The sequence below is a fragment of the Eumetopias jubatus genome, unplaced genomic scaffold (assembly GCF_037043125.1).
Source record: "Eumetopias jubatus isolate StellerSeaLion01/CBP00866 unplaced genomic scaffold, mEumJub1_p1.0 scaffold_7, whole genome shotgun sequence".
Classification (NCBI taxonomy): Eukaryota; Metazoa; Chordata; class Mammalia; order Carnivora; family Otariidae; genus Eumetopias; species Eumetopias jubatus.
The window spans coordinates 31,558,913-31,576,225 of NW_028274813.1; the positions used below are offsets into that span (position 1 = coordinate 31,558,913).

Here is a 17,313-nt window from a genome sequence, read left to right on the forward strand (position 1 = left end):
GGGAATCCTCCACCGCCTCCCCGGCCGGCTACTGCCTGCACCGCGATCTCTTCATCCTAACTTGCAGCGGGAAAGAGATGCCTCCAGCGGGCCAGACGCCCTGGGAAGCCGGGCCCCAGGCCCCTGGCCGGCACACCCGGGCTGAGGGAGGTTGAGGCTTTTTCTCTTTGCACCAGTCCCCGCCCCCTCCTCCCGCCCCCCGCCTGGGTTTTCAGGGCATTGGTATTATGATTTGCGTTCCACCGGGCCTCTGAGCCTAATCCCAAAGCTGATTAAATTGGGAGGGGGTGTATATGAATGGGGCGGGGGGAACTGCTCTCATGTATTCCTCGGTGTCCCTACCTTGTCCTCTGCAGGGACTCCACAAAAGGACAGGGCTCAGCCATGGTGGACCCGGTGCCGGAAGAGGAAAAGGCCGGAGCCGAGCCTGAAGGTTCGGAAGGGGACGCAGCCGCCGCATCTGTGCCCCCCGACGCACAGGGCGCCCAGCAGCCCGACGCTTCCTCGGCCTCCACCTCGGCCTCGGCGGCGGCGCCCCGCAAGACTGAAGTCCCGAACGCAGCGGAAGAAGGCGGGCGGCGGGAGCAGTCTCCGCTGCTGCACCTCGACCTTTTCAACTTCGACTGTCCGGAGGCCGAGGGTAGCCGCTACGTGCTGACCAGTCCCCGCTCGCTGGAGGCCTGCGCGCGCTGCGCCGTCAAGCCAGTGGAGCTGCTGCCACGGGCCCTGGCAGACCTGGTGCGCGAGGCTCCGGGCCGCTCCATGCGGGTGGCCACCGGCCTGTACGAGGCCTACGAGGCGGAGCGGCGCGCCAAGCTGCAGCAGTGCCGGGCCGAGCGAGAGCGCATCGTACGCGAGGAGAAGCGGCGCCTCTTCACGCCGTTGGGGCCCGCGGCCACCGCCGCCTCGGTGTCCAGCGCGGGCGGAGGCAGCAGCAGCAGCTGCAGCAGCGCCAGCCTCCCAGCCTCGCCCGCGCCGCGTGCGGCCCGCAAGGCCTCTTCCAGCCGGTCTCCGGCCCGGACGCAACCACCGCCCGCGGCGTCGCGGGCAGGTAGGAAGAGCCACTCGCTGGATTCGCTGTCCCGCCGGCGCGAGGGCGCCCTCAGTTCCGAGTCTGGCGCGTCGTCGTCGTCCTACAGCGGGGAGAGCCTGAGGGAGCTGCGCTGGCCTCCGCGGGCCTCGGCCAGGAACAGCTGCCCCGCGGGCTCCGCGTCCTCCGCCCCCAACCCCCTGGGCCGCCCTTCCGCCCTGGCCTTGGTGCCGCTCACCGGCCGCAGCTTCAGCCTGGGTGACCTGAGCCACTCTCCGCAGACGGCTCAGCACGTGGAGCGCATCGTGCGCCAAGTGCGCGCCGAGCGGGGCCTGCGCGGGGTGCCGGATCGCGACCGAAAGATCGCGGCGCTGATGCTGGCGCGCCACCAGGAGGAACGCCTGCTGCTGGAGCAGCGCGCCGCGGCCCACGGCCAGTGGGAGCAGCAGCGCGTGCGCGCCGAGCAGCGGCGGGAGCGCGAGGAGCGGGAGAAGCAGCGCGCGCTGGAGCAGGGCCGCCGGGCCTGGGCCGCGCAGGTGGAGGAGCGGCGCGGCCGTCGGGGGCGCGAGGAGCGCGAGGAGGCGCGGCGGCGGCAGCGGCAGTGCGAGCGCAGCGAGGAGCGGCGGCGGGAGCTGGCCGAACGCCAGGGCCTGCTGCGGCGGGAGCGGGTCGAGCGCGCGGCCCAGGAGGACCGGCTGCGCAAGCTGCAGCAGGAGCAGAACCTGAAGCAGCGGGAGGAGGGCCTACAGGAAGGGCGCGAGCGGGCCGAGCTGGTCCGCAGGGAGCGCGCCCAGCGCGCGGCCCGCACCAAGCAGCGGCAGGAGGGCCAGCTGCAGCGGGAGAAGCGGGAGCTGAGCCGGGCGGAGCGGGCGCGCCACGAGGCGCTGCTGCAAGGCCGGGCCCGGCAGGAGCGCGCGGAGCGAGAGGGCTTGCGGAGCTCCCTGGAGGCCAGCTTGGGCCGCGCGCAGGAGAACTACGAGCAGCTGGTGGAGCAGCGCGCCCGCGAGCTGCGGGAGCGGGCCCGGCGGGAGGAGCTGCAGGGCCGGCGGGCCAAGGAGGTGGCCGAGCGCAAAGAGCGCGAGCACCAGGCGCACCTGGAGGCGCTGGCCCGGGCGGGGGAGCGGCGGCTGCAGCACGCGACGCAGGCAGCCGAAGAAGCCGTGCAGCAGAAGGCGCGGCGCGTGGGCCAGAGCCGGTTGGAGAAGGAGCGGGCCCAGCGCGCCAATAAGCAGAAGGTGGAGAGGGACGAAGACTGCCGCCGGCAGGAGCTGCTGCAGGCCATCGGGCGCAAGCTGGAGCGGAGCGAGCAGCTGTCCCGGGAGCGGCGGAGCGCGCTGGAGACCGCCCGCTCCACAGCCCGAGCCTCCTTCCACGTGCGGGAGAAGGTACGCGAGGAGACCAACACGCGCTCCTTCGACCGCATGGTGCGGGAAGCCCAGCTGCACGCCAGCCTGGACCGCAAATGACCGCGGGCCTGAGCTGGCCAGGCGGCCCCGCTCAACCCTGCGCGGCCTCCCTTGGCCTTTATGACCAGACTGTGGAAGTCTGCCGTCGGGGCCCAGCGCCGCGGCCTCGCCAGGCTCCCGACCAATGAGGCAATGAGAGGACAGATAGGAGAGCTGTCAGCCCACGGCCTTTTAAAAATCGGACTTCATTTGGAAATGACATAGCACAATCTTTAACCACATCCCCTTGGTGGCTCCCGCAGCGGCCCTCGCCAAGCTTCCCAGTGTGTCTTTGGGGGTGGAATAGAAAAAGAGCGGGGAGAGGGGGCCTGAGTCGGGACTGTTGCAGGGCCCCGGTAGGAGAGGGTGCAGCAGTGGCCGCCCCCTTCTGCAGCAGTCAGCCCAGGCACCTTCCGCATGTGGGTGTCTGAGGTGACATTGGTTACTGCAGCTGAGGAGGCGTCGCCTTGGCTCACCTCCATCTTTTTAAATAATGGCAAGTTGCACAAAGCTCAGAGGACTCGCACAAAAGCACAGCTCTTCCAAGGTGTTAGACCACGCCAAGGGACCCCAAAAGCGATTGGTTTTTGTACGCTTGACTTTTAAACTGCCACTTGAGCAAATTCTGGTCTTAGTTAAGGTAGTTTTTTTTGGTTGATTCCCATAGGCTTTCTAGTTAGACAATCATCTGCAAATAATGATCAATTTGTCTTTTTTTCCTCTCATTCTCCCAAACGACACAAGAAATCGGTTGGTTTGGTGATGCTGTTTCGCTTTAGTGGAAGCCCCCAGCCCCTGGGGGAGATGAGTTCCCTAGGCAGCATTGTTCCGCCGGATTCTGCTTTCTTGCAGGGTAGCTTTGGGGGGAGGCCGTGTCTGATGCCCACCTCCCAGTGTGGAGCCCACTCCTCGAAAGACATCAGCCATGCCTTACGAAGCAGAGCTACCTTATGTGCCTGCCCAGGCTGATCCTGCCTAAATCTCCAGCCCTGGATGCTGTCCCTGAGGGTGGGCCCAGCGAGTCTGGAGCTAGGATTCCCTCGGGGAAGGAACTGTCCCAGCTGCCCTGAGGGTCATCTCCTGGGGGGGCTGCTTTGCTGTGGAGAGTTGTGGTCGCTATTGTTGGTTCTGTAGCTTCCCCTCCTCCCTCACATGAGGAAAAAAGAGAATGTTCCCCCTTAAGTTCCTGGTTCCCCCTCACCTTTGCTGGAAGTGTTGAATCATTCTCTCCGTGCCTCACCTTTCCCACTGGCCAGACGGGGCCATCAGTATCTTCTCTTGGTACCTCAAGGTCTTCCGGATCCAAAGCACCGCCTCAGTATTATTTGTTGGTCTTCTTTGTGCCTTTCTTGACCTGGAGTAGAGAAGCAGGAGGGCTGCTGTTGGCCTAATTGGTTTCTGGGAATATTGATTCCTGGGCATTGGAAGGGGCAGTGCATTGCAGCAGATAATCATTTAGCTTCTGGGGGAAAATACTTGCAAGACCAGGCCACTCCCTGGTCCCAAAAGTCCCATTCAGTTGTCTTTGGGCAACTTTAATGCCTAGAGTTCTTTCTTCCCATGAAGCTGAAATCAGCCCCCTGACCATATCCACCCACTGACTCTGCCTTCATCACGGAAAACATTACATTTTACATTAAATCAGGATCAGGAAATAAAAGTTACCAAAAAAGAAAAAAAGAATCAGGGTAGAGAACTACTATATTAGACATGTTTCATGTATATTCTGCTGGGCAGAATTGTCCCTAAAATGTCTGGTATTACACACACACATATCTATATGCACACTCCATCCGTACCCCCCCCCCCCATTGCATGCCAGCAGGTACAAAAGCATTGTGTGGAAGGGAGCAATACTTAGGTGTTACACAGGAGCTGTGCCAAGGTTTATTTCTTGAATGGATGAATTTTTCCCTCTAATTTTCTTCTTGCCGGTAACCAGGTTATCAGTGAGCTAGCTGGAATAAAGGGTATTGTCTGTGAGTCGGGGCATTTGACTAAAAGGTTAATTTGATACTTACTGGTTCTTACCTTGTGGCTCCTGATTTCCTAGAGAGCTTTTGAAACGTGAATAGGAAATTCCACGTAAAACTACTTTCTTCCAAAGTACCTACATTCATTTGAGAAGGACTGCAATCTGGTTTTCTGGATAACGCACTGGAAGGTACACAGGTGATCTTACCTTGCCCTCTGTTCAGTTTGTTTTCTGACTTACTGAGTGACTTTGGGTAGATCACCTCTCTGTGCCTTGGTTCCCCACCTGTGGAATAGGGATTGTGACTTTGGCCTTCCTCAGCACTGTGAAGATGAATCAGAATCAAAGTGGTTTCTCAGCCCTATGACTTCAGAACTGCAGGTGGAAGGGGCATAAACAGAAAGGATCATGTGACCGGACTATGCCCAGAGAGTATAATGTACTGTTGTGATCTAGGGCCGAAAGGAATGGTCTCAAAAAGCACATTGCAGCTACCTGGAATTTAAATAAAGCTTAAAAAAGAAAAGCACATTGCCGATCATAGTGTCACGTGTGATGCAAAGGCCCAGGTCTGAATCTGAATGTCACCAAATTAGAGGTTTGCACTTAGAGAAAAGCACTGTGTAAAGGAAAAAAAAACAAAACAAAAAAAAAAAAACTTGGATTCCAAAAGAGAGAGAGAGAGATCCATATAGCTAAGTAAAATTAAAGCAAAGACAGAAGCCAAACCTAGTCATCATAAAGAATGGTTCTAAATTTCAGATCATCCTCTAGAATATAGACCCATTGCTACATCCTAGGATAAGTGGTCATGTTGCCCTTTGAGGAGGGGCAATTTCCAGAATCCTTTGTTGGACTCTTCATTTATATTCTCTTTGACGTGATACCAGAGAGAAGTGGTTCCTATTCTGAACTGCAGCAAGAGACAGTTGGCGGGTTTGGGGGCATTGGGGATAGTGGGTGGAGAAAGGCGTACTTCTCCTGATGTAAACATTCTAACAAGTGCCCAGAATCGGCCTCAGAGCACCATGCTGGAAGTTTTCTTACCATCCAGGAAATTGCAGCCCTGAAGTGGTCTCAGACCTTCACATTTGCCCTCTTGGAGCATCCCCGGACTCCGAAAAGAGAGAACGTGAAATGGAGTAAGGAGGGGTGGGAAGGGTTGGAAGAAGCTTTTGTTTGGTTCATTACCAAGGAAACAAGCAGGACAAAGCTGTTTCAGATGGAATTATCGGTGAAGCTAGCCCAGCGTCCTGCTTAGGCAATGACCAGTGCCTACACCACATCTGGACAAGAAGACAGAAGTTTCCCTTCAGAAGCTCACAGACTGAACCTTCAAGGGATTTGCCAAAGGTGAAGAGTGGATGGAGGAGTGAAGGCATGTCATATCAGAATGCAGTTTGTGTTCAAGCTACTCTGTAAAGTCCACCAGTTATCATTCCTTCTCCTTTAAAAAGTCCCTTGAAACAGAGGGATGCCTGACTTTGCATAAGGAGCTGTATATTATTTAGCCTCGAATCCCCTATAGATCACAGTTTAGCACCTCACATATGGTTTGCATATAAATACTAGATGGAGAGAGGGATAGATGGTGGATGGCTCGTGGACAACTGACTGGTGATCTGATGAAATCTGTGAAGGATAGATCGGGTAGGCAAACCTCCTTTCATTTGACAAATTTGTATTGAACATCTGCTGTGTGCCAAGTACTGCTTTTGATGCTGGGAAGACAAAGTCCGATCACTGACCCTGGGCACTGTTGATGCTTCATTGTCATGAACAGACATCTGTATGTCCCCTTTGGGCTAAACTACCTTCCTACCCTGGTATCCATCCACAGGTAGATCTGATGGTCCTTCAGGCACTAACTTCAAGCCTTTTTAGTTTCCTGGGGACACGCCATCTGCCAACAAACCATCATTCAGTCCCTGTTGTTCCCTTTCCCTTGATTAGCCAGGAGCCTTGATTAATCAGGTCAAATTCATAAGGTCATGTACTTAATCAGTTTTAAATTACAGTAAAAAGAGAGAGTAAGATTACCTTCAAGGGTGTTATTTGCCATGACATTAACAAAGGCAGCATAAATAATGATCGTCAAAAAAGAAAGGTAATGATCATCAACCCAAAGAATGAGCCTCAGGCCATGCAGAGTCCCAGATCACTAAAACAGGGTACCAGCTTCATCATTCAACTGTTCATGCTGAGACAAGAAGCTCAACATTCCAGCTTAAAAAAGCAATTCCAGCTTAAAAGTTTCAACAGAAAGAGATTTCTGATCAATACTAAATTGATGAGAAAGGTTAGTGAAGCAAATATTCTTCTTAAGACTTCCAGGTGATTGAGGTTGCCCTTAGATTGCTCTGTAGACTTGCCTTTTCTCCACCATACGACTGCTGTCTCCACCCTGCATGTCCCAGGGAAACATTTGGCAGATGAACACAAGGAAACCTGGCATTTCTTGACACAGCCTGGAAAGCAGCTTTCAGGGACCCAGCAGATAGCTCTCGGTTCTAGAAATGTTGTTTAGGCCCTATATGTGGTACACATTTGGCTTCGGTTGTCTGATGCAGCACCTGCTGTATTCTGACCAATCACGTGCTTTAATTACCTAATTGTATAGAAGAGCACCTGGTCTGCTCACCTCTGTCCGCTGTTCCACGGAGTTCTGGTGCTCTCTCTAGGTGCACCTCCTCCCAGCCCAATGCGTCCCTTCACATGTCCCTTCAGGCTGGGCCCTGGTGCTGCTAGGGCTTCAAAAAGTCAGGGCTGGGACAGAGGGTGGAGTTAGTAGCAGATGTTAGGACATAGAGGGGAGGGTGGTTTCCTTTTGAGGAATAGTGATGATCATTGTTTGCACTGTTGTTACTTCTTGATTCATCAAATACTGTCATGTCCCATATGAGCAAAGACTTGGTCCAAAGTGATTTTTAAATTAGCTGCCATTTTGAAGTCTTCATGCCTTTCTTCCTCTCCACTAGTACAGTAGTGGTAGCATGTTTTTGTGTCAGACACTTGCACAATTCATAGGACTGTCAGACAGTAGACCCATATCTACTCCTGTGTTTGAGTGTCTGTATGCGCGCGTGCACATGCACACACACGCACACACACTCCTACCAGTTCCAGCATCAGCGTTCTTTCAGAGGGAGGGAAATTGTGGTTGTATTCTTCCAGGGAAGGGTAAGCTCTGAGGAAACTTAGCTGCCCTTTGGGAGGAGTCCATTGATGCCACCTACCTCCAGCTCCAGAGCTGCTTCAGGCTCTGGCCTGTAAGCATAGTGTCCATATTTCCCAAACCCAGCAATGAGCCATGCGGGTGACAAAGGGTCTTCATACTGCCACTACACTTCTCCTTTCCCCTTCTCAATGTGACAGACTGGCTGGGAAATGGAATTTGGATGCCCAAAGGTTGACATTCGGAGCATCTCAGCATGATGGAATGACAAACATCTACAAAGGTCTGAACATCCAGTCCATGCGGCTGCCATAGCTTCAAGGCAAAGAGTTTGGCAAAGAAGCAAGGATCTTGACTTATTCAGACTGTTACCTACTGTTCTGTGGGCTCCTCTTGTCATCTATAAAAGGAGGACAACAGATCCTACATGGTAGGCAGTTGTTAAATGGGTTAATGCTTGGAAAGCAGCTCAGTCCCTAGAAATAGCGCTCAATTCATGGATATTGTTATTCTGAACTTGGGTGGAAAAGGAAGGAATGAGGTAGGTTGAATGTCAGCCAGTTGGTCCTAGTGGACACCAGGCGCCGATGGTAGCCCTTTGCAGTTGTCTGTATCTCTTGCTGTGTGGCAATCCCCCAGCCAACCCAAAGGAAGGGGCTCTGGAGTATTTTCCTCTAGTGATGTGCTTTAGCCTGGGGTTGGGGAGGGAGGGATTACCTTGTTTACCAAATGTTTGGCAATAAAATTGACATCTGGTGGTAATTCTCAAAATTTTATTTTAAGACTTCCTAAATGATGGCTAAGATGACCGAATGTTTTAAAATGTGTATACCTTTCTTGGGGAAGAGGATATTTCAGTCGTGCTACCAAATTCTATAGTAGTATCTTTAGCAGAACCACACAGAAGAAGTTGTGGGAGGTGTGCTGGTACTGCAGGCTGTGATGCCTGGCAGAAATTCGGGGTGGGCTGCCGTCTCTGCTATGGCCATGTGGGAATGAGAAACAGGGTCTGCGACAGGCTCAGCCTGGGAAAGTGCTGATGGCTCATTGTAGGAACAGATGTGGGAGCAGAAGGAGAGAGGTGGGTGTATACTCGCATCACTTCATCCTCAACAAATGACTTTTCCTAAGAAGGCTCAGAAAAATGCTATTCTTCCCTGCCCCACTGGCCCTGCACACAGCTGCCTGGGGGATGGCTGCACAACTGGGCTTGTAGAAGTCAAGTCCCCATTCCGGATGTAGAGCAGTGCACAGCCGAGTGGCCCGTACCAGTTCTCCCGTGTATATCAGAAAGTGAGGTGCCCTCGTGCTTTGTCACCTTTCTTCTGCCCCTGGACACCCTAGAGGGAGGCTCCAGTGGACCTTAGAGGCCTCCTGAGCCCTCAGCAAAATAGTAGAGTAGGGTGAGCAGAGTACCTACAGAGCCAAAGTGAACAATCTGTAAACACTGGGATTGTGGGTGCTGATAACTAATGCATACTGAGCACGTACACTGTGCAGCTGTTTTAAGCACCTAATCCTCACCAGGTCTCTATGAGGTAAGTAGTAGTATTCTTCCCATTTTACAGATGAGAAAACTGAGGCACCAAGTTTAAGTGATTAGTATTGGGCATAACTGGGCTTGGACTCAGTTAATCTGGCTGTACAGCAAATGCTTGTAACTGGTCTGTTCTGTCGCCTCTTGGGAATCAGTGGGAAAGATATTTTTTAAAAGTGGGCCCTCCTAGAGCCTTCCAGTGCCAGCCATTTGAATCACCACCCACTGTGCCCATGCATAAGGCCTGTAGGGACTGAGGCTCAGACCCCATCTGGACCTGGTGGGTTGTGCTGACCCTGAGGGTAAGATTGAGGTTCACTGCCTGGAGAAAAGATGAGAGACTCTCATGCTGACCCTGAAGTTTAGTGCATGTTCTAGAGCAGAGGTTCTCCAAGGGTGGTCCTAGGCCAGGAAGGTCAGCATCAGCTATTCTGGGGCTGGGACCTTGCCATCTGTGTTTTGTTTTTTTTTTTTTAAAGATTTTATTTATTTATTTGACAGAGAGAGACAGAGCGAGAGAGGGAACACAAGCAGGGGGAGCAGGAGAGGGAGAAGCAGGCCTCCCGCGGAGCAGGGAGCCCGATGCGGGGCTCGATCCCAGGATCCCGGGACCATGACCTGAGCCGAAGGCAGACGCTTAACGACTGAGCCACCCAGGCGCCCCGCCATCTGTGTTTTAACAAGCCCTGCAGGTGATTCCAGTGTGCACCTAAGTTTGAGAATCACTGCTCTAGACCCGCGCTCTCCAATTCAGGAGTCACTAACCACATCTGCCTGTTTCAATTTAAGTTAGTCAAATTTAAATGAAACTAAAAATTCAGCTCCTCAGTCACACTAGCCACCTTTCAAGAGTTCAGTAGCCACATGTGCCTGGTAGCCACCCTATTGGACAGCAGAGGTGTAGAACATGTCCATCATCACAGAAAGTTCTACTGGGTTGCACTGCTCTAGAACCCAGTAGCAGAACCCTGCTACTCCAGACTGTGGTCCACAGACCATCAGCATTGGCATCACCTAGGAGTTGGTTAGAAATGAAGAATCCCGTTTCCATCCCAGAACTTCGGGTTCAGAGTCTGCTTTTTTTGCAAGATGCCCAGTTAATTCGTGCTGCTCTTTAAAGTGTGAGAGCCACTGCTCCGGAAGGCAAGCCCAAATCCAGTTCATTTTGCATGTGTGATTAACTCCCGTTGGTAAATTCTCCCCACCACCCTACCTCCTTGTTTCTAGGCAACTCTTTTCTTCCTGACAACTTTGTGTCATTTGGGGCCAGGCTTGCACTTCCTAGGCCACCGGATCATATTTCAGAACTGAAAGGGAAATGAGACACCATCCATCCCTCTCTCCATTTGAATGATATGAATAAGTCCCCTGCCTTGGCCCACTCTAACACATTCCATTCATTCTGATCTTATTGGGATGGTTGCAGGTGTCAAAGAGCTTCCCAACTATCCCTAAGTATGCAGTTTTCTAGAAGACTTCGTCCTGCCGAAAGGAGAAAAATAAAAAGCTACCTATTAGAGCAGTTTAATAAAAATCTCTCCTTTGCTCTCTCCATCTCTGGGCTGCCAGCTGCATGTTTTATTTTCTGGATATTGCCTGTACTGACTATTCCCAGTTATAACTGACTACTCCTGCACACAGAGGCAAGTGCTTGTTTTCACTATCTTGAGAAGCCAGGGGTTTGAGTACTAAAGTCTGGTGGTTTACCTGCAAAGGGGAATCCAGTAGGGTGGGCTTCACCTCACCTGATATACCCATTATCACTTATCACACCAGCCCTTCCTGCCTCTTGAGATTCACAACAAAAGGATATTGGGAGCGAAGCCATTTAATTATTTGGTACGGGCCCAGCCAGAAGTGCCGGCCTTACTCTTCATAGTCTGCCTCGGTTGCCATCGGCGGGTCAAAAATTCTGCATAGGCTCCCATTTCCTGCAGCCACTAAAAGAAATGGAAACAAATAACAAGGAGAGAGGGGAGTGAACTGCTTTGGGAGGGGAAAAGGCTGACTGAGGAAGGATTATTAAAATAAGTAAAAGCATCACTATGTTCCAAAAAGGAGAACATGCTGTGAGAGCACAGAAATAAGAGACAGGAATAAAGAGAAGGGAGGAGAGGCTGGAGCACACTAGGATGAAGCCATAGACAGAAAAATGCAGGTGGGATATGTATCTTATGAGTCTGAGCATGGCTAAGTAAGTCAATGTTTCAACAGAGGGCTTAGAAGCCCCTCACTGGAACCATCTGAAGTAAGAGCCAGGGAGGAGAAAGGAGAGAGCAGGTGCCTTAGACACTGATGGTTTGCTATTTGGGTCCCGACTCAAAATGTGGCCATAGTTCATAGATGTCAGATCTACATAGATAAGGGTAGGCAAGCTGACTCTAAGTGGTTTTCCAAAAGTTGCTAAAACTTCTAGCAAAAAGAATGTACAAGTAATGAAAACATGTACAGTTTCTTCTGCCAGTGATTAAACCAGTTCACAAATCCTTGGAATCCATTAGAAGGTACTTTTGAGATGTCTCTTCTCTGTGTGGGCACCAGAATGGATCTAGTTACGACCTCAAGTAGCAGAAGAAAAGGTACGCAAAGCTCAAGGGAAAGCCAGTATGCTTTGTAACTTTGAGGGTGTGTTTGGTAGCAGTTGTGTCATTTGGAAGGTGAAGACTTGAGATGGACACAAAGTGCTGGAGTTCAGAATGATTTAGAAAGTAATAGATTATATTTGCTGGGCAAGAGAAAATCTGCTACGGATTTTCTTTACTGTTCTTATTGTCCAATCCTGATGAAAGGTGCCAGATTGCCCTGAAGCTTTTTGATTTGGCTGAACGATATGAAATTGCTGATCCTCGACTGTTTTTTGACCTACAAAGCAGCAAACAGCAAGGCGACTTGTGCCCTAAATGGGCTGTCAGAAGCCCCTCAGGAACTGGGCATGGAGGTAGGAAGGAGATGCCCAGATGGCTGGGGTGTCCAGGTCTCATGCAAAAATAGATGTCCCTGAAGAAGCTGTCCCAGACAGGTCAAGAGCAGCCTGCTGGTGTGCACAGGCAAAGGGCAGCTTTTCTGTCTGCAGGAAGCAGAACTTTACATCAGTGTGTCTAAATGGGAGCTCGCTTGGCCTCCCCCATGACAGCAGTGGGCTGCACAGCAGTGCATTTTCTTAGAATCTGCAAACTTTTCTGCAGAGTCTGTGGCCTTCTGTCTGATGCACGCTCCCAGGGGTCCTGTAGAAGCAAGTCGATCAGCATGCGGCTGCCTGTCCAGAATACCAAACAGCAAACAGCAGTCTCTCTGCCCCAGCCGACTGCACTGGCACCAGCTCCGCCCTCCAAGAGACCTCTCCTTCCCTCCACAGTGGCTCTTATACAAACCCACTTGTTTCCAGGTGGCAGAAATATGCCCCGCAATCCAACAATATGTTTCTAAAACCTTCTCTGTGACGACGCAGGGCCACAAGCTGGCTGCCAGCTCAGAGCCAGCCAGCGAAAGGCCCCAGGGGCAGATGGCATAGAGACAGCTCAGGGCAGTGGGGGATGCCAAAAGTCGGCCTGAGCAGGTTTGCATTCTGGGGGTTAATGCCCCAAACTCTGGGAAAGGGGTCTGGGGAAGCAGTGAGCAAATGTTTCCAAATGCCCAGCAATGATCATTCATTAACCTTGACTTTAGCACCAAAGCCAAATAGTCCAGGGCAGCTTGGACGTCCTTTCTTCCTGTTACAGCTGAACAAGAGAGGGGAAATCCTGAGAATCCAGCAAAGAAGGACCTGGTTTTTTAAATGCGCTGCCAGTGCTTTGTGTTTGGACAAATTCTTTATAAATCTCAAATGTTGTCCAGATGGTGTGTCTCACAGATGTTGCCTCCCCCAACTGGCCCATATCACCCTTAGTCCCCGCTGCTGGTATGGTGGCCCGAGCCTGAGAACCAGGATCTCTGTTTCCCCTCCCTAATATCTAATGACAGCATTAACCTTAGGGCAGGATGCTGGGCACAGCAGGGATGGCTCCTTGAGATGCGGCATCCACAGAGAAGCTTTCTAGGAGACAGCTTACTGTTGACAGTGTGCGGGGGCATCCAGAGAAATCATAAACAAGTGAGAAAGCCAAATAAACAAGGTAGGGGCGTATCTGTGAGTTGGAAACAGGGGCAAGGACAGGAGCCAAACCAGATGGCATCAATTCTCCTTCTCAACTCTGCCCTTCAATTTTGGCTTCTCTATGGCTAACCCAGGGGCAGGACCTCCAGACCTCTAGGCACCCTTTGGGGGGAGCCAGCTGCCTCCCCTGCCATGTGCATACTGTACCCCACTCCAGCCTCACCCCACCTATTTAAGCAGAGCCTTTCCAATGGTGTGGTGCTTCAATGGCTGGGTTTCAAAACAGGGGGTACCAAAGGCTCCCAACTCCAGCTTGAGAGCAGAAGGACGTACTCATGTCAGAGGCATTGAAATCAGACCATTTGTCACCAGTCAGGGCATCAGGCAAACCCAAACTCAGGGCACCCAGAGCTCTTTATCCCCATTCTCCTGGGATTTTCAAATAGGATCAGGGGTTTCTCCCTCCCAACTCCCCTCTACTCTTCTGATGGGGTCAGCACTGAGCTCCTGCTCTGCTATCAACACTAGCTCTTACTGCGGGGCGGAGGAGTGGACATTTCCTTTGTGTGGCTTCCTATGGTCACTTACTCTCCACACAAAGAGGGAATTACCAAGGGAATGCCAAAGGCATGTCAGCTCTGGCTCGGGGCTAGCTCATGGCTGCAGACACTTGATGTCAAAATCCATTACTTTTATCTCCTAAATTACAGGGCCAGCTATGTAACTTGCAGTGCCCAGTGCAAAGTGAAAATGCATGTCCTCTTATTTAAATATTACTAACAATTTCAAGACAGCTTCAGCAGAACACTGAACTATGCACGTAGCCTTTCTAAGGGCAGGGCCCTGCATGACCACACGAGTTTCACGAGCTGACTCTGCCAAATTGTTATACTTTACAGAAGAGGCTGTAGCCAAACACCAGGAGATACAATATCTGAAGTTTTTAACTTTGAGGGGGATTAAGACTTTTCGAGTTGCAAAACCAGACTTGTATTAGACAAAAGACAGAAGTTCAGACACCTTATTTTGTTGTCTTTTTAAATTTAATTCCCATTCCAATCCTTCCCTTCAATGGAGTACAAGGATTGGGGATTGTTTTTCTAGGACCATCAGATATGGGTGGTAGGACACAGCCTTTCCCAAAGTGGGGGAACCTGCTTTCTGCCCATATCATTGAGAACCAGCCTTCTTGCAAAACTGTGTAGTGGTTAAAACTGGAGAGTCAGACACACCTGGCCTTTGGATCACCTTAGGCAAATTATACCATTTCTCTGAGCCCCAGTTTCTTTGTCTGTAAAGTGGGACAATAACGGTAAATACCTGACAGGTTGTCCTGAAAAGGAGATAAAACATGCAGAGAAGGGGCGCCTGGGGGTTCAGTTAGTTAAGCATCCGCCTTAGGCTCGTGTCATGATCTCAGGGTCCTAGGATCAATACCCTCATCGGGCTCTCCACTCAGCGGTGAGTCTGCTTTTCCCTCTCCCTCTCCCCCTGTGATCTCTCTCACTTCTGCTCTCTGTCAAATAAATGAATAAAATCTTAAAAAAAAAAAAAAAAGCATGCAGTGACAATGAGCATAGTGCCTGGCAGGTAGTATGAGCACAATAAATAGCTTTTATTATTAATCTCATTATCTTTTTTTAAATCAGTGCTTCTAAAAGTTGAATTCTGTGGAAATAGAAGTAACCATTAGCTGAACAATTTCTCTCAACTTCACTCAGAGAGAACATGCTGGGAGGGATGCAGAGAGGCTGGCTGGAGGTGTGATGTTCCATTCAAATCACAGACCTTAACAGTCCATTAGGGTGAGACCACTGACCCTCAGCTAAGCTCCTGAGGCATCCCCCCGCCAAAGCTGAATAAAGGTAGTTTTTGCCCCAATTCACAGACAAAATTAAGTTGAAACATAAAGCTGTCTTAATTTTAGATTACCCCCAGTGATGTTTTTCTTAAGACCTTGGTTCATGCTTCTGGCTATCTATACTAGAATGTAGTATAAGAGGGTGACCATTTAAAACCAACATGTATTGAGTATTTTAAAGCTTAAGATTACAAAAATCCATGCCTTCCACATATTATGACTCCTGAGCACTTTTAAGTAAGGTGAACACGAACTTCGGAAGGGCGACCTTGCATTAGCTAATGTGACCCCATGAGGGGTGTGCCCAGGGGATTAATGACACCAGGGGACTCCCCTGTTTGATGGCTTATTTGAGGGTGGCCTCCCCTCCCACCCCACTTCACCCCATGCTCCACTAGGGAGGAAATGCCAGCATAGCGTCTCAGAATCTGTGCCCAAGGAAGCTCAGCTTTTTATATCTTTCCAGAAATGTGTGGGATGCTGGCTGAAACAGTGGTGAGTAAACCATTATCATCTCCTTGTCACAGTGGAGGACATGCCTGAGGCAAATGCGGGGTCTGATGCCCCATCTTCTCAAAAGTACCAGTCTCATTCTTTTTTGGCTCAAGGATCCATTCCTCTGCTCTGGGGCAAACTCAATCCCTAAAGACCTGCTTAAATCTGAGGCTGGAGGTCACTAGACCCACTTAGCCTTGGAATGCTGACATTATTTCTGAGACTTCTGGGCAGTAGAATCACAACTGTGCACACTGGAGGTTTGTTTAGGAATGCGAGGATGCTGTGCATTTGGTCCCCAAAGCTGAGGTTGATGGTAGTGGGGGGGGGGGGGCGAGGCAGGCAGACTGCACTCTTCTGAACCCTCAGGCAACGATGAAAGATGCTGTCTGTACAAAGAACCCCAAAGAACGGTCTGGCAAAGGAAGGAAGGAAGGAAAGATGAAAGGGAGGAAGGAAGGAAGGAAGGAAGGAAGGAAGGAAGGAAGGAAGGGAGGGAGGGAGGGAGGGAGGGAGGGAGGAGGAAGGAAGGAAGGAAGGAAGGAAGGAAGGAAGGAAGGAAGGAAGGAAAGGAGAGAGAAAGAAAGGAAGGAAGAAGGCAGGGAGGAGAGGAAGGAGGAAAGAAGAAAGAAAGAGAGAGAGACAAAGAAAAAAAAGAGAGAAAAAGAAAGAAAGAGAAGAAAGAGAGAGAGGGAGGGAGGGAAGGAAAGGAGGGAGGGAGGGAGGAAGGAAGGAAGGACGGACTAATAAAAGCAGCAACGTCTAAGTGCTGCCGAGGTCAATGCTCTTGGGAAGTGTCTCAAGGAAAGGCTGGCTGGAGGCCAGAGACCCAGCTCTCAGAGTAGCTGCCAAAGCCTTGGTCTGTTGGACGGTGCATAGTCCCATCTACGTAGTGACCAGAGAAATCTATCAGGGCAGCCCCATTGCAGATTTGTAAACAGACCTCCGTAGTTGTATGTAAATTGAAAACAGCTTCTAAAAGAATTTGCACACTTTTCCAATTAAATGTGATGCATAGATTTCCACAACACCCACCCCTTTCACCCAGGTTTTCAAGGCAAAGATAATCAAGGAAGGGTCACTCCTGCTACAAGTCACAGACCTAATCAAAACACTGCCAGGTCTCACGTTTGGGTGAAGCGCATCTGATAACAGGGGTCATGGGCTGGGATCTAGCACTGGGCTGCACTTTGGCCATAGTCAAAATCCCGCTTGGGAAGCACTCCTTCCTGGGGCCTGGCCTGGCTGACTGGACATGGAAGAAAGTCCTGGGTGTGTTTGTAGGAAGACAGAGAAGAATGGGACCTGTTCCTCAGTTTCTGCTTGGGATTAAGCACGAGGAAGTGCTTAACATCTCCGTAGGTGAGAACTAAGGCAGAATGCAGGTGTATGGCACTACCACTGAACTAGTCAACATTTACTAAGTGCCTACTGTATTCCAGATCCTGAGCAAAAGGAGCAGGTAAGATTGTGGTCCCTGCCTCAGAGCACTCCCAGGCTGGGCCACGTGCAGCGTGTGTGTTGCAAACAAGCCAACAAGTCTTTATAGGATTCTCTGGTGTGTGCTCCCATGAGGGCATGGGTGAAAGCTCCCAGGAAGTGCTGGTCCAGCGAGGCTCCAAGACAGCTTCCTAGGAAGTGACAGCTAAGCTGAGGCCTCAGGGAGGAGCTCAAAGCTGAGAAGAGGCTTATTTTTCTCTTG

General features: G+C 51.2%; 1 protein-coding gene across 1 annotated transcript; it reads left to right on the plus strand.

The window, feature by feature from the left end:
- The first annotated feature begins 384 nt into the window (after positions 1-384).
- CCDC177 (coiled-coil domain containing 177) lies at positions 385-2,496 on the plus strand. The gene has a single exon (XM_028104616.1). The coding sequence runs from the start codon at positions 385-387 to the stop codon at positions 2,494-2,496; it is 2,112 nt and encodes a 703-aa protein (XP_027960417.1).
- Positions 2,497-17,313: the final 14,817 nt, after the last annotated feature.

Coding starts and splice junctions, on each gene's coding strand:
- CCDC177 (XM_028104616.1), top strand. CDS start 385: ATGGTGGACCCGGTGCCGGAAGAGGAAAAGGCCGGAGCCGAGCCTGAA.